At 39.4% G+C, this 27,757-nt stretch overlaps 2 protein-coding genes across 3 annotated transcripts; both read left to right on the top strand.

Moving 5' to 3' along the window:
* Positions 1 to 1,229: 1,229 nt before the first annotated feature.
* LOC134638438 (solute carrier family 12 member 2-like) lies at positions 1,230 to 20,627 on the top strand. Its single transcript, XM_063489059.1, has 27 exons — positions 1,230 to 1,527; positions 1,750 to 2,201; positions 3,805 to 3,927; positions 4,998 to 5,073; positions 5,885 to 5,980; positions 6,131 to 6,270; positions 6,358 to 6,468; positions 7,557 to 7,665; positions 7,786 to 7,913; positions 8,212 to 8,296; positions 8,524 to 8,672; positions 13,249 to 13,356; positions 13,533 to 13,656; positions 13,751 to 13,852; positions 14,139 to 14,294; positions 15,128 to 15,227; positions 15,471 to 15,582; positions 15,679 to 15,819; positions 15,902 to 16,008; positions 16,351 to 16,430; positions 16,503 to 16,643; positions 17,168 to 17,281; positions 17,560 to 17,671; positions 17,792 to 17,878; positions 18,225 to 18,360; positions 18,448 to 18,515; positions 20,050 to 20,627. The coding sequence occupies exons 1-27, from the start codon at positions 1,245 to 1,247 to the stop codon at positions 20,183 to 20,185; spliced, it is 3,576 nt and encodes a 1,191-aa protein (XP_063345129.1). The 5' UTR covers positions 1,230 to 1,244; the 3' UTR covers positions 20,186 to 20,627.
* Positions 20,628 to 21,462: 835 nt separating this feature from the next.
* nudt12 (nudix (nucleoside diphosphate linked moiety X)-type motif 12) lies at positions 21,463 to 27,749 on the top strand. Of its 2 annotated transcripts, none has more exons than XM_063490554.1 (8): positions 21,463 to 21,563; positions 22,691 to 22,942; positions 23,839 to 24,142; positions 24,224 to 24,491; positions 24,582 to 24,749; positions 25,323 to 25,436; positions 25,587 to 25,786; positions 26,025 to 27,749. In XM_063490554.1, exons 2-8 carry the CDS (start codon positions 22,737 to 22,739, stop codon positions 26,133 to 26,135), a joined length of 1,371 nt encoding a protein of 456 aa, XP_063346624.1. In that variant the 5' UTR covers positions 21,463 to 21,563; positions 22,691 to 22,736; the 3' UTR covers positions 26,136 to 27,749. The 2 variants fall into 2 exon arrangements, with proteins under 2 accessions (XP_063346624.1, XP_063346625.1); XM_063490555.1 differs by having other exon boundaries at positions 21,481 to 21,563; positions 22,736 to 22,942.
* Positions 27,750 to 27,757: the final 8 nt, after the last annotated feature.

The following is a 27,757-nucleotide window of genomic DNA, read 5'->3' on the forward strand; positions in this document are numbered from 1 at the left end:
GAATGATTTGTGTCTTATCTACTTTCAGGAGTCGAATTATCCCAGTTGTTAAAGCTAAATAAAGTATTATGAGTATTATGTAAAGTAAAATCAAGATTGTTTATGTATATTTTCTAATATGATGATTGTCTTTAAAACAAAGTTAAAAAAAAAAACAGTGTAAAAAATTGTGTTGTCTCTGAAAGCATAATCATGTAAAAAAAAAAAACATACAAAAAATAAAAGAGAGAAACACCCAGGAACACTCAAAGGAAAGCCAGGTTTATATAATAACCATCAACTCACATAATAAAGACGGCTTTGCGCCTGCACCTCAGTCTTTATCAGAACATCGTGACACACTGCTATTTCCTGTCAAAACCAGTGATGAGCTGATAGCAAGACTGCAAGTTTAAGCAAACACTGCTCAATTAGCAGTTCTGCACGTTTTTTTATGAAAACCACATTTTGCTTTTAAATATTTTCAAGATCAGAACTTCTAGATTTACAGGAAAGGCAACTGCATCAGATCATCAACTCACAGTCCACAAAAGCCAACCAATATTTGATGCTGGTGTTACTCATTTCTCATACTCCAGTTTTCAGGATTCACTCTGAAACTTTTCATCATTCCATTAATATTCAAATGTTAAGCTGCACCTTCCCGTTAAACCAATACAGTCCTTAAACTCAGGGTTACCAGGGTTACCAAGGCAATAGCAGTCAAAGATTACTCATTAGTTTTGCAAAGTTTAAAAAACGTATCTGAGTTATGATAAAGTGTTGCCACTAACTCACAAACCACATCCTAAATAAAGATTAGATGGTCAGGTTGATTTAACTGGTTTCCGTCACTCTTTGTTTTTATTGTTCGGTGTTCGGTTTCAGCATCAAGAGCTTCGACAGAGAAAGCAGCTGTTGTTCCCCATGCTAATGCTGCTGCTGCTGCCTCGCTTCGTGCGTATCTAGGCCTCTGTGTGAATGTCTCAGTGTGTCACCAGCAGTGATTACAAATGTCATTGTTTAATGCCAACACACACTCACATGCAGCGGAGCGAGAGGGGGTGGTAAAGAGGGAGTTGGTGTCTTTTACATATTATATTTACGGCAGTGAGCCTTGATGCAACAGAACAGTAAATTAAAGTCATTGTGTTTGTGTTTATAATGATTTTACAGTTTACTTTGCACCTACTGGATGAACTGGCTCCAAAACAGTGGTTTTGCTTCCCTGCGCAAGACTGCCAATGAAAACTAAACATGCTCATATGCTTTACAAACTTTATGAGGAGGAACTCTTTGCTCTACCTCATTTGTCTAAGCGTCGAGTTAGTGTCTTCCTCTTGACTGAAACGCGCTGGAGCGCGTGCCGGAGTTTGGTGCGTAATGGACACCCATCCATCCTTTCTACTCTTGCCTCCTCCTCATTGTTCTCCGTGTTCCTGGCATGCTGGGCTGTCTCCAGAGTCCAGAGAGAGGAGGAGACAAAGCCAGAGATGACAATAAATCGTCTGAGTCACCATCTGAGGGAGAGACAGAGAGACAGAGGGAGTAAGAACTTCGTGTCCTTTACGCATGTTATGAACACTTTAAGAGACGCTTGTAGTGCGTCCTGGCGCATCCAGTGATTAGAGGTTTCCAAAGTACAGCGAAATAGTAAATGACTGTATTTCAGTTTATCCGTGTTTGGAATTAAATGTGGAAGCTTCCCTGTAGTTTTGGAGCAGGTGCTTTTTCCCGCTAACCGTTTGTCTCTCGGTGCATCACTGACAGAAATGTCGGGTCAGAAACCTTCGTTGAGGAGCGACGACTCCGCGCAGAGCCGCTTTCAAGTGGATGTGGTGATGGAGGCATCATCTGCAGCGCCCGGTCAGGCTGCCCCTTCTGCTCCGGCATCCACTGATGGATCCAGACCTCCCGAGGAGTCCAAAGGCCGGTTCAGGGTGGTGGGCTTCATGGATTCGGGCGCGATGGACATTGGACTCCCACCTGATGTCTCCCATGAGCCGGACACGGCAAAAAGCGACTCAGTCAGCCTCCATTCAACTGGCACGGGGCACACTCACATCTCTGACTCCCACTCCAACACCTACTACATGAGGACCTTCGGACACAACACTATAGACGCCGTGCCTAACATTGACTTCTATCGGCAGACAGCTGCGCCATTTGGGGAGAAGTTGACCAGACCGTCGCTGTCGGAGCTACACGACGAACTCGATAAAGTAACGAAAACATTTTTAATTGGCTTCGTTATTAAATGATGCTATTAAATTTGTTATTAAAATAGTTGATCTCAAGTTTCACATCAAACACAACGAAGGCGAGAGTAAAGAAAGCGTCAAGTTATGTTAAAATCGTCAACTTTAAAAGGCAGTTTTGACGCGGAGAGTTGAAAGGTTATTTCCCAGATTTAAAAACAGAACTAACACGTCATTACGCACTTCCCTGTTCACCTGATACAAGTCAGTTCACTTTTCAGTAAACAGAAAAGATTCCCTTCGCTCTTCCCTCTACACAATACCGCTTCTCATGACCCTGCAGGCACCCCCAGCCGCGCTCCCACTCCTTACATACAGTTCAAGGTAACAGACCACCATTGTACAATAACAGTGAGCCAGAACACCAACTGGGCAAAGCACCACCAGGACCTTTAGGCGTGCCTTCATTTAAACAGTGAAAAAACACGAAAATCAGGCATGTGTCGCCCTACTTCCAGTCGTGCTTCTTGTTGAACAAGTTCACTAAAGTACATCCAAAGTTATTGTTTTGGTGATGGAACTGGACAGTCTGACGCATGTCTCCAAATTCTCCCAGTCTGCCAGTGGATTGGGATCCAGTGATAGTGAAGGCCACATGAAATGATATGTGTTATTCATCATCAAGTCCTCTTTGCCTCTGATTCACTCACATTTATTCGTTTGATTTGTCATAGAAATGAAATGTTTTTCTTGATTTCATGCGTCAAAGATCATAAATTTCACTGGTTCTAATTTCTGTGGTTAAGCCTATAAACTGCCTTTATGACTGGACTCAAAATCAAACCTGATGGACTCTAAAGTGCCAAACTGGAGGCACTTTAGTGTGTTTAGTGGAATCTATCAATCGTTCCTTGTATGTGCGCATACACAGATATTTAGCCATCTCACACAATCACCAGCATACACATACATGGACATCAATTTGTTTGCTTGAGCGAGGCTGTGGATAACTAACTGCTTTGCTGCTGTGGAGGTCATGGAAAATGAGTTATACTGCACATGAAATGATTTCACTTATTATATAACAAAGCCACAGAAAACTAATTCACACACTATCTTTATCCTTATTGTGGTGAAACGCCACCTTTAAACCAAAGATGTAAGTTTCCAACCCAGGTAAGTTTAGTTAACTAAACAGTTTTACATTTTCAGAAGACATATTTCAATTTGAATCCACTTAATAAGTAGATTAATAAATGGTAAAAAGTTTTAAATCAAATATACATTGAAATAAATAAGATAAGACCACATTTATTCATTGCTTTTATTGCTTTTATTTTTTTTCCTGTATACTATTGACCAGTCAATCAACTTATTTAACTTCTACCCAGAGTTTCAGATTTTCTGTTAGGATTACCATTACATAAAACATTTAAAAAATATATATTGATCATTTGACTAAAAAACTTCTCTCTCACAAAACTAAGACCACTGACAGTCTAATCAGAACTCAAGAGTCGCAAGTTCTCAACTTTAAAGTGATTGTAATTATCCTGTTGATTGTTAGGCTTCAGCTCTGTTCAAGTTTCTGTTTTCCTGACTTGTCTGGATTTTTTTTTTCCATCAGGAGCCCTTTGAGGATGGTCTGGCCAATGGAGAAGAACCATCGGCAGCTGAGGAAGCGGCAGCACTGGCAGCGAAGGAGGGCAAAGGAGGAACTGTCAAATTTGGTTGGGTTAAAGGAGTCCTGGTTAGTGTTCATGTCATGAATGAAAGCACAAGGTGCACTCTGCTTCTTCTTGTGGTATTTAAATGTGTTGAACTACTTAAAAAAACTGTAAACAGTCGACTTTCTTCCCACAGAGCGGGCAAGAATGAAACCCTTTAGTGTCCCATAATTAGACAACCAAATACATAATCTCATCATCTTAAGGTATAAAATGTATTTTCTGTGGTTATATTCCTGTCAGGTTGGATCATTTGAGAATAATTCTAGATTTAGGAAATGTAAACCAACTTCAAAGATCCCTACAGACGATGAGACACTCACTCCTTCTCTCTAAAGCTACAGTAAGCTAAGCTAAAATATTGCAGAAACTGGTTCTGCATAGAGTCTACACAGTGGTGATCAGGGGTGGAAATGTGCTGCCTCTCATCCGAATATGACTGCATCAATGAGAATGCGCTGTATAGCAGTATAAAAGCTTTCTTGTCATATTGCACATGAAAAGCTTGTTATTAAGGTTAGTGCAGAAAGGAAGAGAGTAAACTCTACCCAAAAGCAAATGATGTACCACATAAATATAGCATCATCCTTTTCTCAGGTATTTTTGGCTTTCTTTTTGGCAGCTGTAAGGTTTAATTCAATTCAATTCAGTTTTATTGAATTGAAGCGCCTTGAGGCAACAACAACAGTCGCCTCAAGGCGCTTTACATTGTAAGGTAGACCCTACAATAATACATACAGAGAAAAACCCAACAATCATATGACCTCCTATGAGCAAGCACTTTGGTGACAGTGGGAAGGAAAAGCTCCCTTTTAACAGGAAGAAAGCTCCAGCGGGACCAAGCTCAGGGAGGGGCGGGGCCATCTGCTGCGACCGGTTGGGGTGAGAGAAGGAAGACGGGATAAAGACATGCTGTGGAAGAGAGACAGAGATTAATAATGAGTGTGATTGAGTGCAGAGAGGTCGATTAGCACAGAGTGAGTGAGAAAGGTGACTGAAGAAGAAATACTCAATGCATCATGGGAATCCCCCCAGCAACCTACACCTGTTGTCTGTCTTTAAGTTTTAACTGACTTCTGTTTGTGTGTTGCAGATCCGCTGCATGCTGAATATCTGGGGTGTGATGCTCTTCATCAGAATGTCCTGGATTGTGGGACAGGCTGGAATTGGTAGGTACAAACAATTAGTGACTCAGGGAAATGTGTGACACCCTTCATCACCCAGTGCTCATATGACAGGGTTACATGCAAACAAACATTGCTTTGCGAGCCATTAGAATATTTAACAGCTTGTTTGCAGAAAGAAGATGAACTCAGAGGCTGAACCAAGATAAATGAGGATTGTTTTGAACTGATTCATGCTATTCATGCATGCGTAAGGAGGGAGGCTGTTTTTAAGGTCTGATTTTGTTCAAGCTACTCTAGTAAAGCCTAAGCATAAAATCACGGAGTCTGAAATAAGCAGAAAAAAGTATTAAACAGTCCTCCACCCACACAGTAAAACACCTAAATGCAATGCATACTATCTTTAAGTTGTGCATAAAGGTACAGTAGAACCAGCTAGGAAATGGTGTGCTGGCTACACACTGACAAGACTTCAGATCAATTACATTATGTATTACTATTCATTTCTACTGATAAGTCATTAAAACCAGCTCCTCTGTGTTTTACAGACTGCTTATTGATCACATAAGCTCGTGTACAAATATAGCAGGCACTAGCTCTAGCTAGTTAACGTATTATAATAGAGTTTTTTCTTAGAAATTTATTTAATCTTACCTGTGATGATGAACTGAATCTAAAAATAAATAAATAAATAACCTGCGAGGAAGCCCATTTGGCCCATATGCATGTTTTATATTTTGTTTTCAACTGTACTGATTTGAACTTGGATAACATTATCGTGTTATTTTATTGAAGACTGCTGATTTTTGCTCATTTGCCTGTAACTTCACATATTTTTCATGTTTTTGTAAAACAGGACTGACCATTGCTATCATCTTGATGGCCACTGTGGTCACCACCATCACCGGTCTGTCTACATCTGCTATAGCGACCAACGGCTTTGTACGAGGAGGTGAGACCCATATAAGACATTTTACTTTTACAAAAGGTCTTTAACGTCTAGAATTTCAAAACTAAACCTACAAATGGACTAGAAACTGCTCAAATGTATGACAGCAGCAATAATTTATATCACTTAACATCTGAATTTCATGCCATCCAGGAGGAGCATACTATCTGATCTCCAGAAGTCTGGGGCCTGAATTTGGAGGCTCCATCGGTCTTATCTTTGCCTTCGCCAATGCCGTAGCTGTGGCCATGTATGTCGTAGGCTTTGCAGAGACAGTTGTTGAGTTGCTCAATGTAAGAAATGCTCTGGTGTACTTACAGAAATCTCTCTGTGATATGCGAAAGACTCTCATATCGAATTAACCTGTTAATTGGTTGCAGGACGTTGATGCATTGATGACTGATGAGCTCAATGACATTCGTATCGTTGGGACTTTGACCATCATCTTGTTGTTGGGAATCTCTGTAGCCGGGATGGAGTGGGAAGCCAAGGTATAATTACAATAATGCCCCAGAAAAAAACGTCAAAACTAAAGGCTTCAGTGAGATTTCAATAAAAGGGCATAAATCATTTGTGTCCTTAAAAATGTTGATCATGTATTTCTCGTCAAAGCTGCTGAGTTAACTTTGGGATTTGGAGCTTTTAAGAAAAGGTCTGCCAGTGTATGTGTTGATTTCTGAATGCAAATCTGCAATCAAACTAAATATAAATTTAAAAAAAGAAAAATTTTTGGTGCATTAGTGGCATGGCTACAGTATTAAAAACTCCACCCACCGGTCCAGACTGACCTATATCTACAAATACTGAAACAATTCAAATGAAATCTTGCACTCATAAACATGTAACCAAGACATTGCAATCTCATGATGTCTTTCTAGCACCAGAATTAAGCATGTACTTCATTTAGAGGATATAAAGTACTGATACAATTGATATCTGGATCGATCCCTCCACCTCTGTATACATTGGTGATTTGAGTCTCTGCACAGACAAAGCATACTCTGCTCAATCATCCCTCATAACACTAATGGAGATAACAATTCAAAAAGTAAACATCAGCATGTTGTATTTAATATGACTTGAAATAAACTCACCAGGAAAGTGTTACTGAGTGCATAAGTCAAGGAAGCTGAGGGAAATCATCCCACAGAAGTCTTTATAACTGGTTTCCTCCTCAGAGCCAAAGGTGATGCCCCCTACTGGCCATTAAAAAGAAGTTTGAGATAGTTTGAGATTTATATAATCTTTTATACCTGAAAGATACACTCGTCTCTTATATAGACTGTTATATAGACTGTTATATAGACGGTTCATGTCCAGAGATCCTGGATTAATCAAACATCTGACAGGCCTGATTACTGGATGCAATTTATTCACTTCAAGGCACAGTTAGTTAATTGCTGGCGTCACCTAAGTTTATAAAATCCTGGTATTAGTAAGCCATCTCATCTGTAGGCCAGCACCCCAAATTCAAACACATCAACCAACATACATGTTTGTAACAGGGTAATTTTAACTGAGAAACTGGAGCAAATCTCTCTTCTTTCTTACTCATATTTTTTCTTCGACTGTCCATCAGGCTCAGATTGTCCTCCTGGTAATTCTGCTGGCAGCCATTGTTAACTTCTTCTTTGGATCCTTCATGCCATCTGAAAGCAAAGAGCCAAAAGGATTTTTCGGATACCACAGTCAGTCTGCATTCTTATCATTTCTTCACGCAAGGATTAGTGTCCTCTGAATTCAGTGTTAGGAGTCGTGTTGATAATTTATCTTACATATTTTTCTCTCTTGATTCTTCTCTCTTACAGCTGCCATCCTTTTAGAGAACTTTGGTCCAGAATTCAGAGATGGGGAGACGTTTTTCTCCGTATTTGCCATTTTCTTCCCCGCAGCTACTGGAATTCTGGCTGGAGCCAACATCTCCGGAGACCTAACCGTGGGTTTTTTGTCTCTGTACATTTACATAAATTCAAGTGATGCATTTGGTCATTTTGGTCATATGTTGTGACAGTATTGCTTTTTGGTTACACAGTAACCAGATCACACAGAGACTTGTAAGAAAAGAAAACTCACCTTCCAAAGTTGTTGTTTTTTTTTTTTTACTAGTTTATAATTTTTGAGTTTAGTTTTTGTTCTTTTTTTTAATGCTCATACTTCTTGCACCTGATGTTTCAGATGTATAACATAATTCATCCTTTCCAATAAATTAAAAATGTATCCCATTCTCTCTTTAGGATCCTCAGTCTGCAATCCCTAAAGGCACTCTGTTGGCAATCCTCATCACAGGGCTTACCTATGTCGCTGTCGCCATCTCTGCAGGTAGATACACTTTAACAGTTGTCAACCTGAGATAGATAGATAGATAGATAGATAGATAGATAGATAGATAGATAGATAGATAGACAGATAGACAGATAGACAGACAGACAGACAGACAGACAGACAGACAGACAGACAGACAGACAGGTTTAGAAGTAAAAGCTTTGTAAACATGTCACTTTACCGATCACTGGTCTACATTTGTGTCCTGGTTGTGCCTCCTGCAGGCTCCTGTATTGTGAGAGATGCAACTGGTGACCACAATGACACAGTGAGCCCCACAGTGAACTGCACCGATGCTGCCTGCACACTCGGCTATGATTTTTCCATCTGTAAGGAGGGAGGCTGTCCATTTGGCTTGATGAATGACTTCCAGGTAACACTGAAGCAGATGATCTTAACACTACATGTTTTCTTGGTACTTACCGTGTTGATTGTTCCAAAGATTATGGCGAACAAATCACAATTCATAATTCATATCATAATTGTGACAATGACCAGTTTTGAGTTTGAATGTAACTTTGGCATAAAACTGTGTAAAATAAGTTATTCATAAAACCCTGCTTTGATGTGGGGATATTGCAGTTTGTGGCACACATTTCCACACCTGTGGTGAACTGCGCGTTTACTTTATGAACACTGTGATAGGATCTAATCAATTAAGTGCAAGATGCAAGGTGCTTGAATTATAAACAGGATGCCATGTTCCACAAACAGTGGGTTAAATTAGAAAGAAGTTGCATTAATAAAAGACAAAACTGTGCTTTTAGGAGGGAGAGAGAAAAATATATTTTGTTTCTCTTTTGGTTCATGGCTATTAATGACTAAACCCTCATTCATGCGCTATTATCTGTGAGTAAATATCAAAGCTGTTACCATCTGTGTAAGTAGATTTTTTGGCTCCCAGCTGCACATGTGAGACTATTTAAGTTTTTTATTTATTTATTTATTTTTATGATGAGCATCTTTTATGGATCAAGTGTGCGCACACCACTGGGAAGGATCTTAAGATTAAGTTCAAGTAAATGAGGGTCTGGAGCACCACCTGGTGCAGCATCCTTTCTTCCTCTTGTGGCTAAAGGCAGTTTATTTTGACTCAGCTGGATGTTTGGGCTCTTTGCTTTAATGCTAATCAGATGATTGCTTGGTGACGCTGCTAAAGGTCACAGGCTGAAATGGGTCCCTTTCTTCCTGCTGCTATGAAATATTAAAAGTATTTTATGCTCAACTAGGGTACCAATGATTTCACCCCGGCAGAAAGATGTGTCGGGATACAAGCAGAGAAAAAAGTCAAACTTAATTTGTATAGCACCTTTTCATGCAGGTCAGTCAGATCACTTTTATAGGCCAGAGCAAAACTAATTGTAAAAACACAGAAAGTAAAATAAAGTTTCAGTAGACTACAATTACACTACAATGTAAGAAATAAAATAAAAAGAGATTAAATAATATAATACTGGATATATTGGATTAAAAGGAGAACATCACAGATGAGTACACATAAACAAATACAATTAAACTGTAGCAAGTAAAGCAGAAAACATTAGTAAAGTAAGTAATGTCTAAAGTATACCCAAGCCAGAATAGAACTGTTTTAAATTTACATTTAAAAATTTAGTTCAGTTTTATTTTGCATAGCGCCAACTCACAACAAAAGTTTTGTTTGTTTTTTTATATATATATATAATAAAGAACCTACAAAAGAGAAAACACCATGAGTCAAATGACCTCCATGAGCTGCACATGGCAACAGTTGGAAGGAAGAACTCACTCACTTGAAGAGTCCTCCAGCAGAAACAGACTCAGCGAGGGGGAGCAATGTGCCATGACTGGTTAGGGTCTGCAGGGAAAGCGAAGTAAGAAAAGGAGAGCATAGAAAGAAACGATGAGGAAAATGTGTGTTGGAGTCGCAGCAAGTTGGGTGAGGTGACCGGGATGCCATCATGGTATGGAAATTGATGCTTTCAGCTGATATTAAGACACATTAATAGATATTTATTGTTTACTTCAGTCAAAAATTCCAGACAATCCTAGGAAGTTGTATTACATAAAATCGTTCGCACACAGGCAGCTTGACGTGAATTGAATCACCCACTTCTATTGTTTCCAGTGGAAGCCTACACACTGGCGTCAATGCTGTGTCAGGATGCAAAACTGTCCCATTTCCTGTCGTCCACACACCTCCACAGAAACAGCTGTTTAATCAGACTGACAGCGTTTTTACACATAAATTGTGTGACACACAGACACACAGGTGAAAGTAGTCAAGACAAGTGAAGACTGAAAGACATAAAGCCAAAAAAGACACAAGTAAAAACTAACTATACACTCAGCAGGACAAGACTGACACTACACACAGTAAAGATGAGCATACAAACCAGGAAACACCAGGAGACAAAAAAAAACAATAATTAAAATAAAAAAACAAATAATATGTTTGACACTCTGGGTGTCTGCACAGGCAGTGGGTGCATGTTTCTGCTGTTATTATAACTTGTTTATATAAGTCATACTTAAAAAATGGTGCTTAACACGCGTGTGAATGAGCAAGACTGCTGCTCTGACCCTCTTTCACTGCATGTGCACGTAATGTAGATGGCTGGGGTGTGTGTGTCTGTGTGTGTTAGTGTGTGAACAAGAGAGAGAGAGAGAGAGAGAGAGATGAAGCTGTTCTCAAACAAAGTGCAAAGTGCAGCAGAAATAATAGCGACTGTTGTTTTGAGTCACAAGGTTCTCGTGGCTCAGTGCTGAATGAGAGCATTGAAAACATCCACCTACACACACACACATACACATGCACACACAGAGCTCACTGACACTGATAGCGCTGACATGTTGCAGCACTACAGACCGAAGCAGCTGCTCGAGTTTGATTATTACTGTTGTTGAAGAAGAAAAGCAGATCTGAATGAATCTGATCGTCTTTAACCCTATAATGCCTTTTGAATCATGTTTGCTACATGAGTTTCTGAGACCTCTGTCTCATCAACATGATCAATACTTGCCATAATTTCTAAATGTTATGGACAAAACTCTTTTTTTTTGTCTAAAATTAACATTTTTGTTAACAAAACGTTGCCAAAAACACCCAAGGTATCAAATGCGATACAAGAAATATATAATAAAAATATATCACACACAACATGATATAGCAAAAAAAATAAAAAAATTTAAAAATTGCGGAGTTTGTTATAAGGGTTAAAAAACATCTCAGTTCCAAAAAATCAGAATTTTCTGGCGATTTTTTTGATGGGTTTGGTCTTAGACATCATATATTGATCGTAGGTGTCTGTGTAGAGCTGTCCTCCCTCCTTCACTTCCATCAGATATGAAAATATTATCTCTTGAGATGATTTATACAATCGGCTCCTTTATGAACAAACTCAGTTGAATGGGTGATGTTTTTGCACCAAATATCTACACCACTGCTTCATAATGATGCGCCTCGTCTCAGTGAGTTGAGTCAGTCCTGCTTCAGAATACACTTTTAAAATCTCAGAGCTGCTTTCTCATGTGCAGAAATGTTCATCTGAATTGTGATTTTCACCAAAGACACACAAAAAATGTTCAGGACCTCCTACCCGACCGTGTAAGAACAAGCTGTTTCCAGCCGTTTTTAGCTAAATTTAGATACCAGGACCATCTTCTAAGCATTATTTCAAATGTATTAAATAAAATGTCTAATAAAGTCATATCTGAATACAGTGGGCGTGAAATTTAAAAACAACAATGGTATTCCGATGTTCAATACAATGTTTCAAATATACCATATTTGGGATATTTTTCTTGCAGCAGAAGGGCGGAGGGCACTAAAGTATCAATCGGTTAGGGGTGCTCAACTGAACATATGTGTCACAGTAGTTAATTAAAACTTTAGTAATATAAGTAAAAGTGTTATGACATCATGCACCAAAAGAAAAATGTCACAAGTTAAAGGCAACAAAGTAACAAAATGCAAAACGAGCATCCACTGATTCTGAGATCTTCTGTGAGGGGTCAGCTATGACCGACAAAAAAATATCTGCAGCCTATAACTTGGAAAACATTGTATTATGCAGGTACGCGTGCTTTCATTAACTATCATATTTGTGCTAAAATGGTGGGAAGATTTGTCAGATGTGTTTGATTTTATATAAAAGTAACTAATATTCAAAGGGGGACAGTTGTGTCACTTTGCCGTGCACATCTGTCAGAACCTCTGACCCAGTATACCAATATTATCAGAGTAGAAAAAGCAATATTCAATCTCTAATATCAGGTTGTACAAGCAAATGTTTATAAGAATGTAAACAGAACCAGTTTGCTGCATAAATTTAGGAAATGTGACGGTACTGTACTTGCGTTTCAGTGTTATCGCAGATGTGGCAGCAATGCTGGGGCACAGCAGCACAAGAAGTCCCGTTTGCAGTGCAGCGACAGTAACATTGTGGCTTGTGGCAAAAACTCACAAAAAAACGTCAATGGAAATATCTTTAAAATGCTTCAATTTGTGCTTCATTTTAGTTTAGATTAAGCTTGAGTACTGTATGTGTTGTGCTCTGCAACCATCAAAAAATGACAGAACCTTACATTTTAATAACAGATATTTAAATCATCTGACAGAAATCTCAATACTGAACAGAGTTAATTTAGAAGCAAATTTACAGAAAACACCTCTGTGGAAATGGCACACGAGTGACATAAACAGAATAGACACAGTCACACAGGTGGATTATTGAATGAATTATTATTATTATTATTATTATAATTAACGAATTATTGAAAATAGCAGAAATGAAGGTCACACTGCACACCATCAATTATCTACAATAAAATCAGAGACTTTAAAACTCCACTAACATTGGCCAATGTATATAATCTATCTCTCAAAATACCTGAATCATGTGACTTTTTATATACTCTGGATGTTTATTGGTCAGTGTGACTTTAAAAGATGCTCCTATGTCGTGCAGGTTATGAGTCTGGTGTCGGCCTTCGGTCCTCTGATCACCGCGGGGATTTTCTCAGCCACTCTGTCGTCAGCTCTGGCCTCGCTCGTCAGTGCACCCAAAGTCTTCCAGGTCAGAACCATAAAGCTCCAATTTATTTCTGTTTCAGCTGTTTTCTGACTTATTTCCTCATCTGCCTGCTCCTGATTGTTTCAAAGTTGCTTGACGAACAGTCAACATGCCAACATTACTCCTAGATTTATTAAACTGGGTGATTTCAAAGTTAATAAAAGCTGTGTTTATTCCAGGCTCTCTGTAAGGACAACATCTATCCTGGACTTAGTGTGTTTGCAAAGGGTTATGGCAGGAACAATGAGCCACTCCGTGGTTACGTTCTGACCTTCTGCATTGGTCTTGCCTTCATCCTGATTGGTAAGCTGGTTAAGTAAACCTTCAGCTCCTGCATAAGAAACATAAAGAATAAAAATATCTACAAAAAATGTTAAACCTGTCTTTTTTCATCTAGCGGAGTTGAACATCATTGCTCCAATCATCTCCAACTTCTTCCTGGCCTCGTATGCTCTCATCAACTTCTCAGTTTTCCATGCCTCCCTGGCCAGCTCTCCAGGTAATCTGTGGAACTGTAAAGGAACTATGACTAGATTATAGATTATATGAAAATTACCATGGTGTTATGCTAGTATTTCTGAAAGTTTTCTCAATCTTCCTTGTCTTGACTCATCTCTTAATGGCATTTTAGCTAGTATACAAATTGGTGAATGATGTTTATAGTACAAAAAGTCCTTTGTTGTTGTTTTTTCACTGAACTAAACATCATTTTTATTAAAAACATCAAAAGAAATCCTTCTGTTTGACTTGTTAACATCTGATCTACTCTCACCCCTCCACTACAGGGTGGCGCCCCAGCTTCAAATACTACAACATGTGGGTATCCCTTGCGGGGGCGATCCTGTGCTGCGTGGTGATGTTTGTCATTAACTGGTGGGCGGCCCTCGTTACGCTGCTCATTGTCCTCGCGCTCTACATCTACGTCAGTTACAAGAAACCAGGTAAGAAGACAATGGCACCACATTTTATCCTTTCCAAACTTCTAACAACGACCTGGCGCCAATATGAAGCTCTGGGTCAGGTACTTCCAGCTGATTTCACGTGGCACCATTTAGTGGCCATTTCTTCAATGGCTACTAAATGCTGGGCATCACCAAAGAACATCTAAATACTCAACACCTCCCATTCTCTGGATGTCCGACTTCTTGCAAGAATGAATGCACTGGTGTCATCCTCCAGTCGTTAGTTGTGCCCATTCTTTACTTGAGCGTTTCCATGTTTATCTACTTTAAACTTTTGCTCCAGTAGGAATTTTTTGGCTTATTAATCAATATGTTTGATTTCTCCCAACATTTTAAAAGAGATCCGTGTGTTAATTTAAACGGTGCAATGAACAGAATAATAATCATAATCTTTATATCTGAAAGTTTTCTGGCCTAATTCAGTTTTGACTCTGTATAGGTTCTGCATCTTGGCTTTTATGAGCTATCTGAGGCATTCAAGTAGCTCATGGAAAACAAACTAAATATAATCACTTAATAAACTGTGATGTATTATTTAAAACATATAATGCAAAGCAGTTAACATTAGTCCCACCTGCATGACCTGCAACAATACTTACTGTATTAACATATTAATATTGCATATACTGTATTATGCACTTTTACTTTCTTTAATGTTTATCTTGCAAATATTTTTGTATTATGAATCTTTTATATGCTGCAATTAATGATAATGACCATGATGATGATGATGACTATAATTATTATATTGTGGACAATTGAACTTCATGAGATGACCAATCTACTCAAATTCAAACTGCTGTTTCCTCTAGATGTGAACTGGGGTTCATCCACTCAGGCTCTGATCTACAACCAGGCTCTGACTCACTGCCTGAACCTCACCGGAGTCGAGGACCACGTTAAAAACTTCAGGTCAGCATGAAGCTTTGAGGAAACTCTAGACATGCTGACCTGGTAGATGTTACAAGGTTAATTCTTGGCGCTCGTTACCAACACAAAGGCATTCAGTAGTAACAGTGGAAACTTGGCTCTAACTGAATTTAAATTATCAAAATTTAATCCAATTTAAAAAGTAATTATTTAAACCAAAATAACCTGACTTCTTGTTTTAAAACTACCTAAACTTGACCTTCTGTATAAAATGTATATTGACAGGCCGCAGTGTTTGGTGTTGGCGGGTTATCCAAACGCTCGTCCCGCTCTGCTTCAGTTGGTGAATTCTTTCACCAAGAACGTCAGCCTCATGGTCTGCGGTCACGTCAGAACTGTACGTACCAAATGTCGTCTGTTAGGTCTGCATGTTACGCTTTCTTTCAAATGGCTGAAACATTTTGTGCTTCATCTCCTCCCACTCCTGCTCCAGGTGTCCCGTCGGTCGAACTTTAGGGAGCTGTATCAAGATTATGCCCGCTGTCAGCGCTACCTCAACAAAAAACGCATCAAGGCTTTTTATGCCCCTGTTTTTTCAGACAACTTGAGGCACGGAGCTCAGTTACTCCTGCAGGTACAGAAGAAGGCTTCTTTTTGCACCCTTCATCTTATATTAAAGTCACCATCTACAAATATGTGTTTCCTCCCCATGCTAGGCTGTTGGTTTAGGTCGTCTGAAACCCAACACACTGGTCATGGGTTTCAAGAACAACTGGAGTGATGGAAACATGAGAGATGTGGAGAATTACATCAACACTATACAGTAAGGGCTAATGCGTCTTTTTAAAGAGCTACCAACAACCAATTTTACAATCATACTGTTTTTTGTAGTGCTGTTAGCGTTAATCGCGTTAAAATTACGTTAACGCCATAACCACATTAACGCGGCAAATCTCCATTAGCAAGTTAGCGCGGATCGCCCTGTGCGTGGGGCTGCACGGCGTCAACGCGTTAGCACGGTTAGCTCGTTAACGCGTTAGTGCCATCCAGCCTGGTTAAAAAAGTGGACTAATCTTTGTCTTTGATACAGTTTTGCAGCTGAGGTTCTGCATCACACTTGGAGTCATTTTTGTATAGCGTTTCATTTATTTATTTTTAATTCCAGTGATGCCTTCGACCTTCTGTTCGGTGTGGTAATCCTGCGGCTGCAGGAAGGACTGGATATTTCTCACATCCAGGGACAAGGTACGTCTGTCTTTTTCTTCATATCCATCACTTTGTCTACCTTCTGTTTATACTGTGCTTGTATCCCTGCAGACGAACTGCTATCATCCCATGAGAAGCCTCCAGTCATCACTAAGGATGTGTTGATTTCTGTCATTCCGACTAAAGACTCAGATTCTGACTCCTGTCCTTCAAAAACCACCAGCAACCAGAGCAGCCCGCTCATCACGAGAGGTAAACAGTGAGGAAGAATTAAAATTATACCTCAGCTTAGCCTGTTGCTCTAATGTTTATTTTTTATATAACTCTCACTGTCACAGAACTTGTTGTTCTTATATTTTATTCGAGTATTTCCATTTTAATGTACTTCAACTCCTGCTTCAGTACTTTTAAAAGGCAGCTCATCGTTAGCGGTGAACAAAAAGGAAGAAATTAAATTCATCTCTATTTCTTATCAGCCATGTGCTATGGAAATTATTTAAAATCAGCAATGATTGAAATTGACTGACTTCTCGCCCAAAAAGCATCTAGCACAATCCCTGCACAGTCTCACGGCTAAGCTTGTGAAATATTCCATTGATTTATGTTTCTAGCATTTTTCTAGCAGCAAAAGTATATAAAAATGTAATTATTTGAACAGCTAATGCTCTGTTTTACTATACTGTACTGTTCTGAACCCTGGTGATACAGCTCAGGAGCTTTTGTGTTTCTTTGACCTTACCTTGTCTTGTGCTCCTCCATGTGACGTTGCCTACCAGAGACCAAGTCTCCTCTGAGCCTGACCGACCAGCGTCTGTTGGAGAGCAGCCAGCAGTTTAAGAAGAAACAGGGCAAAGGAACCATTGATGTGTGGTGGCTCTTTGATGATGGAGGTTAGTGTTCTCACTGTTATATGAAAAGAAAAACATATCTGGTGAACTGACTTTGGATCCCATGACTCTGTCAAAAAGACTAAACATAGCTAACTGTTGGTTGTGATTTTCAAGTCATACGGGTCACTGTCGTAAAAAGTAAGGTGAAAAATTAATAGACTTAAAAAACATTCAAATCTGTGGTTCCCTGATCTATACTGGAAAACAGATTTTTGTTCAGTTTGTGTTTTTTAATGACCTGTATAATCTCTGATCTAAGCACGTGTGTTGGTTTGCAGGCCTGACTCTGCTGATCCCCTACTTGCTGACCAACAGGAGTAAGTGGGGCGACTGCAGGATCCGCGTGTTCATCGGGGGAAAGATTAACCGCATCGATCACGACCGCCGAGCGTGAGTCAACAGCTGCTTATCCACCTATGCCAAGCAATAAACTTTACTTTACTACAAACTTGACTTTATATCCACATACATTTAATTTATTATTGTGTTTTTGTTTTTATGTCACGTTAGGATGGCCACGCTGCTCAGCAGGTTCAGAATCGACTTCTCTGACATAAACGTCCTCGGTGACATCAACACCAAACCCAAGAAACACAAGTAAGGCCTCTGAAACTTCCTGAGCTCAGCAGCTTTGATCACTATAGATTTACACTAAACACTATTGTGTTTTTAATGTCTTTAGCATCTGTGTTACGTGTGTAAATTGCTTACAAAGTGTTGGAAAGCCAAAGTCAAAAGGTGAATGATTTATTCATGAATTCTTTTTTTAATTTATCGATTACTTGATGACTGTGAAAGTCAACATGTAGAAAGTTTGCAATATTAAAAATTTAAGTGCTTTGAAATATGTTTTTAAATGTTCTTTAGAATGAAGCATCATGTGGGGAGGATGAAACTGATAGCGCTACTCTAAAAACCTAATGTATGTGGGTTTTTTTTACAGTAAGCTGACCTTTAAGGAGCTGATCGAGCCGTACAGGCTGAAGGAAGACGACATGGAGCAGGAGGCTGCTGAGAGGCTGAAGGCCCAGGAGCCCTGGAGGATCACTGACAACGAACTGGAGCTCTACAAGGCCAAGGTCTGTCCTCATGTTGCAGACACACTCAGACCAATCACAGTGCTCTGTTCAAGTGGTTTATGTAAATATACTGTGTGTTACTTTCAGACCAATCGTCAGATCAGGCTGAACGAGCTGCTGAAGGAACACTCCAGCACTGCCAAACTCATCGTCATGTAAGAACTTCGTAATAACTTTGTCATCATCGTGCCATCATTTGTTTTAATTTACAGACAAACTCGCATTTAAAAAACCTGGTTAACCCGGCTGCTCATTTCCATGAATCAGGTGTTTCTGTGTGAGCTTGCATCTTCTCCCTGTGCCTGTGTGGGTTCCCTCTGGGTACTCCAGCTTCTTCCCACACTCCAAAGACGTGCGTGTCACGTTAACTGGTGATTCTAAATACACCGTGGGTGTGAATATGAGCATACAGCTGTCTGTGTTGAAGTGGTGACTTGTCCAGTGTCCAGTGTGCACCCTGCCTTTCGCCTTGTAACGCCTGGGATATGTCAAAGCCCTTCCGGCGACCCTAAGTTAGATAAGTGGTTATGAAGCTGGAAAGCTAACAGTGTCTTTGGATCCTGGAATACTCACTACCAAACAATCATTGATTGACAAAATGATGCATGACAAGCCAATCACTGCTTGTATGGACACCACTTTCTGCAAAATGAAATAAAACCATAAGAGGGTTGGTAGGACGATTACAAGAGGCCAAATTAAATTCTTAGAACAATGAAAAAGAACCAGTGAACTTGCAAAAGCTTTGGACATTTAGCAAATGCACCAGGGGGATGTAAAAGAAGAACAGTCTCCAGGAGAAAGGCATAAGTTCCAAGTTCAACCATAAAGAGAAGACGCCAATGAAAGAAAATACAGAGGATTCACCACAACCATTTATCAAACTCAAGAACAACAAGTTAAACTTCACCAAAAAATCTCTAAAAAAGCTCCACCAGTTCTGAAGAAGCATTCTGTCTGTTCAAGTCAACCTGTAACAAAGCGACAACAGTGTGGAGAAGTCCTGGAACCATGTTTTATGCTTCGGAGCCGAAGCATAAAACATCAGCAGCAGCAGAGATGGTGTGACGCATGGGCATGCATGGCTTCCAGCACCACCTGGCCATGTGTGCAGCAGATTGTGAAACATGTTCCATCACAGTATTAAAAAAGGCATTTTATATATGATTGTGTTAACTTGTCCAACTAAACTGGAACCCAAAAAACAGTTAGCTATCCCACGGATTTAAAGTTGAGAGTCTGAAATTTTGACTATATCTTCAACTTTGATACTGAAGAAATCTTAAAACACTGATGACACTCAGGGAACTTCAGAAGCATTAAAATGGATGATCCATAATGCTCTGAGCTCCAGAATTGGTAGTTAATATTTTATAAGCTGTTTACGGTTAATTCAGTGCAGTTAATTGAAAAACAAACAAATATAGAGTTAAAATAATGAGACATAATGTGTGACTCATCATAGCTGTTACATATAAAGTAAATTAGACTTCTCACATTGAATTTAACATGTCAAAATAATTTGACTTTTAAGCTTACATATTAATTTAATGACATTAACTGCTCATAACTCATAATTACAAGATCATGCAGTCTTCTTTAGCTTTCTAACGCTGCTCTAGGTTTGATTTTGATATATATAAATATCATAAAAATTAAATTTGTCTTTCTCTGTCTCCGTGTGTCTAGGAGCATGCCTTTGGCAAGAAAGGGCACAGTGTCGAGCGCCCTCTACATGTGCTGGCTGGAAACTCTGTCCAAAGGCCTTCCACCACTGCTGCTGGTGCGAGGAAACCACCAGAGCGTCCTCACCTTTTACTCCTAACGCACACACACACACACACACACACACAGAGTCATATACCCTACTCTGCTCACGCACAAACATACAGTGTGTTCTGCTCTCCATATTTATTACAGTATGAGAAAGCCTCCGTCTGCACAAAAACAGAAACGTCGTCATGCTTTAAGCTTGTGAAACTGTCCAGCTGTGAAGGGAAAAATTATTAGGACTAATATTTTTTTCCACTTGTCTTAAATCGATTGTTTTTAACATGTTAATTAAACCCGGTCAACATTTAGATTTGACCATAACACTAACAGGTTGCTTGTTCTGTTTCCTCTGTGAGTTTTATGTGAATGAGAGTAACTACAGGTAAATTCAAGTAAAAGTTTATTTATAAGGATAAAAGTTTGGATGATGATGATTCTGTGATTATAAAATGACGTTTTTATGGTTTTTCCCCACTGGGTTCACAAAGAGAGATGCTCCATCTTTGTTAACTTTATTTTGTACTTTATTTTAATAAAGGATTAACTAAAACATATGCTTTATTCAAGTTTGGTTTTTGTCAGCTTTATTCCTGTTTATTCATGTTGACATGATCGCTTCACATTTGTCAGCTGCACATCCATGATTAGAATACCCTGTCCCAGCCATCAGAAGAGAAGTATACTGTGGTCATAAAGGGATGGACATGGTCAGTGACAATACCCGATGCTTTCATGCTGTTTACACCAAATTCATTCAACCATGTGAATGTTGCAGCAGAAATGAAGACTTATCAGACTAGGCAACATTGTTTTTAATCTTTCATTGCCCAGTTTTGTTAATACCATTTTAATTATAGCCTCAGTTTTTGGTTCTGGAAGCAGCACGTTGTGTTGTGTATTCAGAGATGCTCTTCTGCATAACTTCTGTTGTAATGACTGGTTATTTAAATTATTGTTTCCTTCCTATTTTCACACAGAAAACTGATGGTTACTTTCTGATGATTATGTGGGAACCTTTCTGTAAAAAGTCAAATCAGTCTCTCTGACACCAGCAACCATGCAATGTTCAAACTCATTTTAATTACCTTTCAGTGAGATTCTGATGCTCAGTTTGAACTTCAAAGGGTCAACTTAACAATGGCATTATGCCTAACTGCAATAGTTTTCTTCTATGTAATAATTAGAGGACTCAGCTAGCAGTAATATAGTGGCAGGTGAGAGCATATAGGAGGAAGCAATTTTACTATGTAAAGAACTCTAACATAGCTTCATTCTTGTATGACAAGCCTTTATAAGTCGGAAACACTACAGCGCCGAGAGGACCTGAAGGCAGCACCGACCCTAATCAGCGTGGTTGTTGCCCTTGAACGCACCTCGTAACATTTTCTCTAACAACAGGAGACGGAGGAGAAGTGAACGCGGAGCGAAAGGCAAGAGATGACGCATTAATAATCTTTCACATGAAACTCAAAGTGAAATGTGATGCTCGGTCTCGTTTAAACGAAGCTTAAACGGCGAAAGTCGCTTCTGTTCGTTCGTGTTTTCGTTTCCTGAACTGTTAGTGAAACAAAGAGCCGTTTCAGAGGCCTTTTAAAACCACATGACAAACAAACACTGTGTCCAAGCTTAATCTTCAACACTGTGGGATTTGTAAAAGCAAACCTGCAATTCAAGGTGGTTCCTGTAAGTTTATTTCGCAACCATTGTCGAGGTCAAAGGGTTCAGTGATTGACAGCTCGATGCGCTAATGAGACAGGGAGGACTAATTAAAGGCACAGTGTAGAATTGACGCTGTAGGTTTGTTTTGTTTTGTTTTTTTTACTAAATTATACGTTTATTAACTTATGTATTTACCATTTTTGTTGCCAGAAAATTACAAAATTTGATCAAAAAAATAGTTTGTCATGGAATTTTTTTTCAAAATAACTATTTTGAAATAGTTAAAAATATTTCAAAATTAAGTGCAGCTGTCAAGTGAATGCGAATAAAAAATGTTTTGACTTCGTGTCTAAATCTTAAAGAGCACAGCGATATCAACTGAAGTGAACAAGGGTCAAGCTGTTCTTTACAGTAATACCAGTGAGTGCCACAAGATGGCACAGTTAGTTAGTAACTTTAATTTAATTGGAAACATTGTAATTAGAATAATTGGAACCAAATATTCTTGGGTCTAACTGTTAGTAAAACAAGAGCAAAATGTATTTGTTTTCCGTATTTTAGTCTTTCTCTGGATGTAGTATCAAACCACTCAATAGGAAGGATAGCATTCTAGTGAGATATCAGTATTTAATTGGGTCACTTTTGCTGTAGTACTTTTAGATTTTTCAGCATTTTAAACTCTGAGCTATATTTTGAGGTTGTTAAACCCAAATTCCCCCTTCTTGACATTAATCATCAATCAATTATTCAAAACTTTTTACCTTTCTATCTATGATTGTTTTAGCTCTTATGTGTTAAACCAATAATTTTAAAATAACATTTCATTTTTATTTTTTTATCATTTATTTGTAACTAGCTGCTTCATCTGTTCATAATATCTCCTCTGATATTTTGCCAGATCATATATTACCCCGGGTTTCATTGTCTTTGTCTCGGGATCCAGGATGACGAGCTATCAACTGAGCGCGAAGGAGGACATGGTGGAGAAGTTTCTGGATGCTGCAGCAAGAGGAGATATGTCCCAGGTGTCCACCTTGCTGTCCCATGTGCCCTCGCTCATAAACCAGACAGGATACAGCGGCTGGACCGCGCTAATGCTTGCAGCTCGCAATGGACATTCTCATGTGGTGGAGAAGCTGCTGTCACATGGGTACATCACTGCATTTCTCTTAATTTGTAATGTTATTAATGTACCATTTGTTAAGTGAACAATACTAAAGAGATATATTGTGGAATATCTTTTCAAAGCTGCATTAATAATTTTTAGCATTTAGGGGATGCATCTATTCCACATATGTTACGTTTAGGTAAATATTTGCAGACTTGATGGGCAGAAACATAGGAACTGGAAAGCATTATGAAAAGAGGCTAAAGTGAGGATTTAAAATATTTAAAGAAACTGAACCTGAAAGAGCAAAGTGAACGTCTACATTTGTTTGTTTTTCAACAGAAGTTCCTTATTTGTGTGCACAAACTTGGCCAAATAAAGATGATTCTCATTCTGAAACAAAAAATGTAGCTAGAACAAAACTTGGCTACACACAGGTACGTTAAATTAAAACTTATTAAAAATTAAATAGGAGTAGACTGAAACTCAGATAAAACTGTAGCTTCTCTTTTTAGCATGTAGGAGCTGTATGCTAAAATGATATTTTAAAGTATAAAACAAGACAAAATAGGGATAAAACTAGTAGTGAAAATACAGTAAAATTAGGAGTTGCAAGAAAACCAAACAAGACTAAAATTAATAAACCTGCATTAACAGCGTGATGGAGGCAAAAACCTTTACTGAAATAAATCAATATAAAAGCTGAAGAGACAAAAAAATAGTAGCAAAAAAACCCATTTAGTATAGAAAAACATCCTCAAAGAGGCTATAATAAGCAGGTACGGAAAAAATATTGGTGCAATTTAAATGAAAACATCTAAAAACTTAAAAGTCTAAGTTGTAAAAGCCCCAGACTTTGATGTGTTGTAGCCTTGAATGTATAAATGGATTCCTGACTTCTCTAAAACCTCTTTTTTGTTCTATCTTCTATCTTTTAGCTGTGATAAGTTCATAGTAAACAGGTCATCACAGACCGCCTACGATGTTGCCAAGTTCTGGGGTCACAAACACATCTCTAACCTACTCTGCCAGACAGACGATGGCTGCCGGCGAGTCCTGCCGGCCTCCGACATTAGTCCGCAGGAAAACTACTTCAGCAGGGAGACGCTGGACCGCCTGAGTGGGAAGAGGACAGACAAAGCTTGGTTGGAGGCCAAACAAAGAGAACCAGATACTGTCTACCTCATATTCTCGAACCTCAGCCCCATGCTCAGCACATCCCAGGAAGACGACGGCGCAGCGGTATGTTTATAACCTACAGCCTACGGCTAGTTTACATGACAAAGATGAAAGTCTTGTGAATTGTGAATCTGATTGCAACAGGTTGAGAGCAAACTGTGTCGGTTCAGATATGAGGCAGTTAAGGATCTTCTGCAGAAACCTGCAACTGTGCTCATTTTCCTCGGAGTGGAGAAGAGGAAAAATCCCTCCCCTTCCTCTCCTGAGGAGGGTATCCGGGAGGCTCCTGCTTGGTTTGCTTTCAGCACTGATGAAGATGCTGCTGACCTTGTTAAACGGTGCAGGGAGAAGAACTGCTCCTTTCCAAAGATGCCAAACAGAGACCTGCTGAAACTAAACGAGGAAGAGGCCGGTGAGACATACAAAACGTGTGTTGTTGTTTGATCACCTGCCTCTCTTGTGTCAGAGTATAATACTTCTTCCTGCTCTCCTTGTCTGCAAGGAATCTTGGCTCAGGCTCGATCGGTGTTGGCCTGGCACGGTCGCTACAGCTTCTGTCCGACATGTGGCAGCAGCACCAAACTGGAGGATGGAGGACACAAGAGAAGCTGTCTGAACTCTGAATGCAGGAGTCTAAAGGGGGTCCACAATACCTGCTATCCACGAGTTGGTATGAATCTGCTCATCTATCAGCTCATCGGCACTGTAGTTAATACTGTGTAGCATCACGCTGTGCACAAAAAACATGACCAAAAAACGTAAAAGCTAAAAAGAACAGAAAACCGTAATTTCCCCAGTGGCTTCTTGAGGCTGGCTCTAAGTCAAGTCCTACAGACCCCCATATTAAAAAAGCCGAGCGTGGGTGCCTGTTATGCTGGTTGAAGACACGGCCGTATGCAGCAGCCTGGGCATGATCCCGACCTGTAGCCCTTTCCTGTGTTTCTTCCCTGCTCTCTTGCCCCTTTTTGTTGTCTACTCTTTATTGTTGCAATGTCAGATAAATTCAGAAATGTCGCTAAAAAAGTCTTTTAAAAAAGCCCAACAGAAATAGACATGTTCCAGCCTGGAGTTAAATATAGTTTTTATGTCTATACCCATTTCCTTTTTTATAACAAATGAACAGAAATGCAATATTTTTATCATTCACCTGCTTCAGTTTTATTAAAGTTCGACGTCATATCATATACTATAGTAGCTTTTGCCCACTCTGAGTAACAAAGTGTGTTTATGTTTGTGATTTCAGACCCAGTGGTCATCATGCTGGTGATCCACCCAGATGGAAACCAATGTTTACTGGGAAGGAAGAAGGTATTCCCAGCTCGGATGTTTTCCTGTTTAGCGGGATTTGTAGAGCCTGGTATGCCACACACTCACACACACAGAAAAACTGCTCAGCTGTTAAACAACTGATGTGTGCCTGAAGCTAATCCTCACAGGAGTATTGACCATAAATCAAGTCTCAGCTATAAAAATTAGGGTGACAGCTTCTCCCTGTCATACCCCGCAGGGGAAACGATTGAGGATGCAGTAAGGCGGGAGGTGGAGGAGGAGAGCGGCGTGAAGGTCGGACCGGTTCAGTATGTCTCCTGCCAGCCCTGGCCGATGCCATCCAACCTCATGTTTGGCTGCCTTGCTGTCGCCATATCAACAGACATCAAAGTGGATGAGAATGAGATAGAGGAAGCTCAGTGGTTCACACGGCAACAGGTAAGTAACAGTGCGACTATTAGTGGAACTGCTAACCGGGATCATGATGTTAAGAGTTAATAATAGGTCTACTGAAGATAATTTTATAACAACAACCTGGAAACTGTTAGCATCAGCTGTGTCAACTAGAAATTTTCCAGAGCTTTCATGCATATTCTATGGCCAATTCTTCTAATGCTTAATAATGAACAATTCTAGACATTAATGAGACAGAAATCCAACTTTTCTGCTTGCTCAGGTGATCGACTCCTTGTTCAGAGGAGCATCTCCAGCTTTTAACATCCCCCCCAGGCAGACCATCGCCCACCAGCTGATCAGACATTGGATCGGCATAAACGCTAACCTCTAACAGAACACCTTCATCACTCGACCTCCTGCCCAGCTGAGGAGGTCAGATGGATAGGAACGAATTTGTCCCCAGTCGATTAACTCACCACATTCCTCAGATTGTTCACGTTGTGCTTTAATATCAGTTTACTGCGAAGTGACTTGACGCATGTACAACAATCTCAGGTTTGACATTTCACCTCGGAAATATCTGCAGTACGATGATGAAATATGGAAGAAGAAGCTTCTTCATTTGTCCGGGTGGACAAATGAAGAAGAGCACGCACTCTGTCCAGATTCAGTCCAGAAGTAGTTGTCAGAAACAGTAATTATTTAAAATAAATGTATTTTATAAAAGTTTGATTATGTAAAGTAGAATTCTCCTCATGTGTTTTATAATAAACTACATTCAACTTTCCTTGGATTAAACAAAACATTGTTGACAAGAAATTTAATCTCAAACATCCACACATCCACTCTCTTCTGCTAAACCATTCAGAGTCCTCAGAGTGGGGGGCCTTTTGTTTATTTTTAATTTTTGTTATTTACTTTAATAAGTTCATTAAATCTAAATATTTCAGTAAAATTGCACAAGAGACTCTGATGATTGCTGGATTATTTCTAGGAGCCAAAATAAACTTCAAGTATTAAATAAATGAAAGCCTATCCTTTGCATCCTTCTGTCACACCAACCCTATATGACCACATCAATGACTCTTCTCTCTGGTCTTCCTCTTTTCCTCCTGCCTAGAAGCTCCATACTGAGGATCCTTCGTGCATCATATCCACGATCACTCTTCTACACTTGTCCAAACCATATCAACCTTGCCTCGATTACTTTCTTCAAAATGGTCAAATTATGCTGGAGCGACAGCTCATTTCTAATCCTGACCTTTCTACTCACTTCCTATGAGAATCTTAGCATTCCAGGTTGCAAGAAGTCTGAAGCCCATCCCTAAATATATAAAGGTTACCCCAACAGATACATTTTATATATTCCCAGAGTTAATTCACAAACAAGGTTCCTTCTAAAACAGACAGCGATTTTGTCTGATTCGCTTCAATGCTCCGGTGATTATCAGCCATCTGTCCCCTGTACATTCATAGAGATCATGCTTTGCTTTATGAGAAATATATCGCAATTTGGAGTCCACCGGGGTGTCGCTTTTCAATAATTCATTTAATAACTTTCATGAAGAGAATTTCTAGATGTGTTCAAGGAGTGGAAGGTGTGAAATTTGGATCTAGACTTGTCTGCGTTTTGCAGATTATATGGTCTTGCTGGCTTCATTAACCAGCAAGACCATCCAGCTCACAGTGGTTCAATATCTGACTAATATGCCACCTGGTGGCACTGAGGATGCCTCAGTATCTTTCTAGCAGACTTGATTGTAGCTGAACAGGGGCTAAAAGAAAAAACTGGGCACTATTTTCAGTCTCACATGGGTCCCTATTATGATATTTTGTAATAAATAAGACTCCACAGAAGCATTACTTTGCCTGTGACTTTGTCTGTATCTTGGCTGTCAGTGCATATAAGGTCTTTCTAATGACTTGTCTGGTTAAGTAAAAGTTCCACTGACTTCCTGCAACATTTTGTGGTGTGAAATGGTGAAAAGTCCAAGTTATAACTCTTTTGCACAA

Source organism: Pelmatolapia mariae, linkage group LG12, assembly GCF_036321145.2.
Source record: "Pelmatolapia mariae isolate MD_Pm_ZW linkage group LG12, Pm_UMD_F_2, whole genome shotgun sequence".
NCBI classification, from domain to species: domain Eukaryota; kingdom Metazoa; phylum Chordata; class Actinopteri; order Cichliformes; family Cichlidae; genus Pelmatolapia; species Pelmatolapia mariae.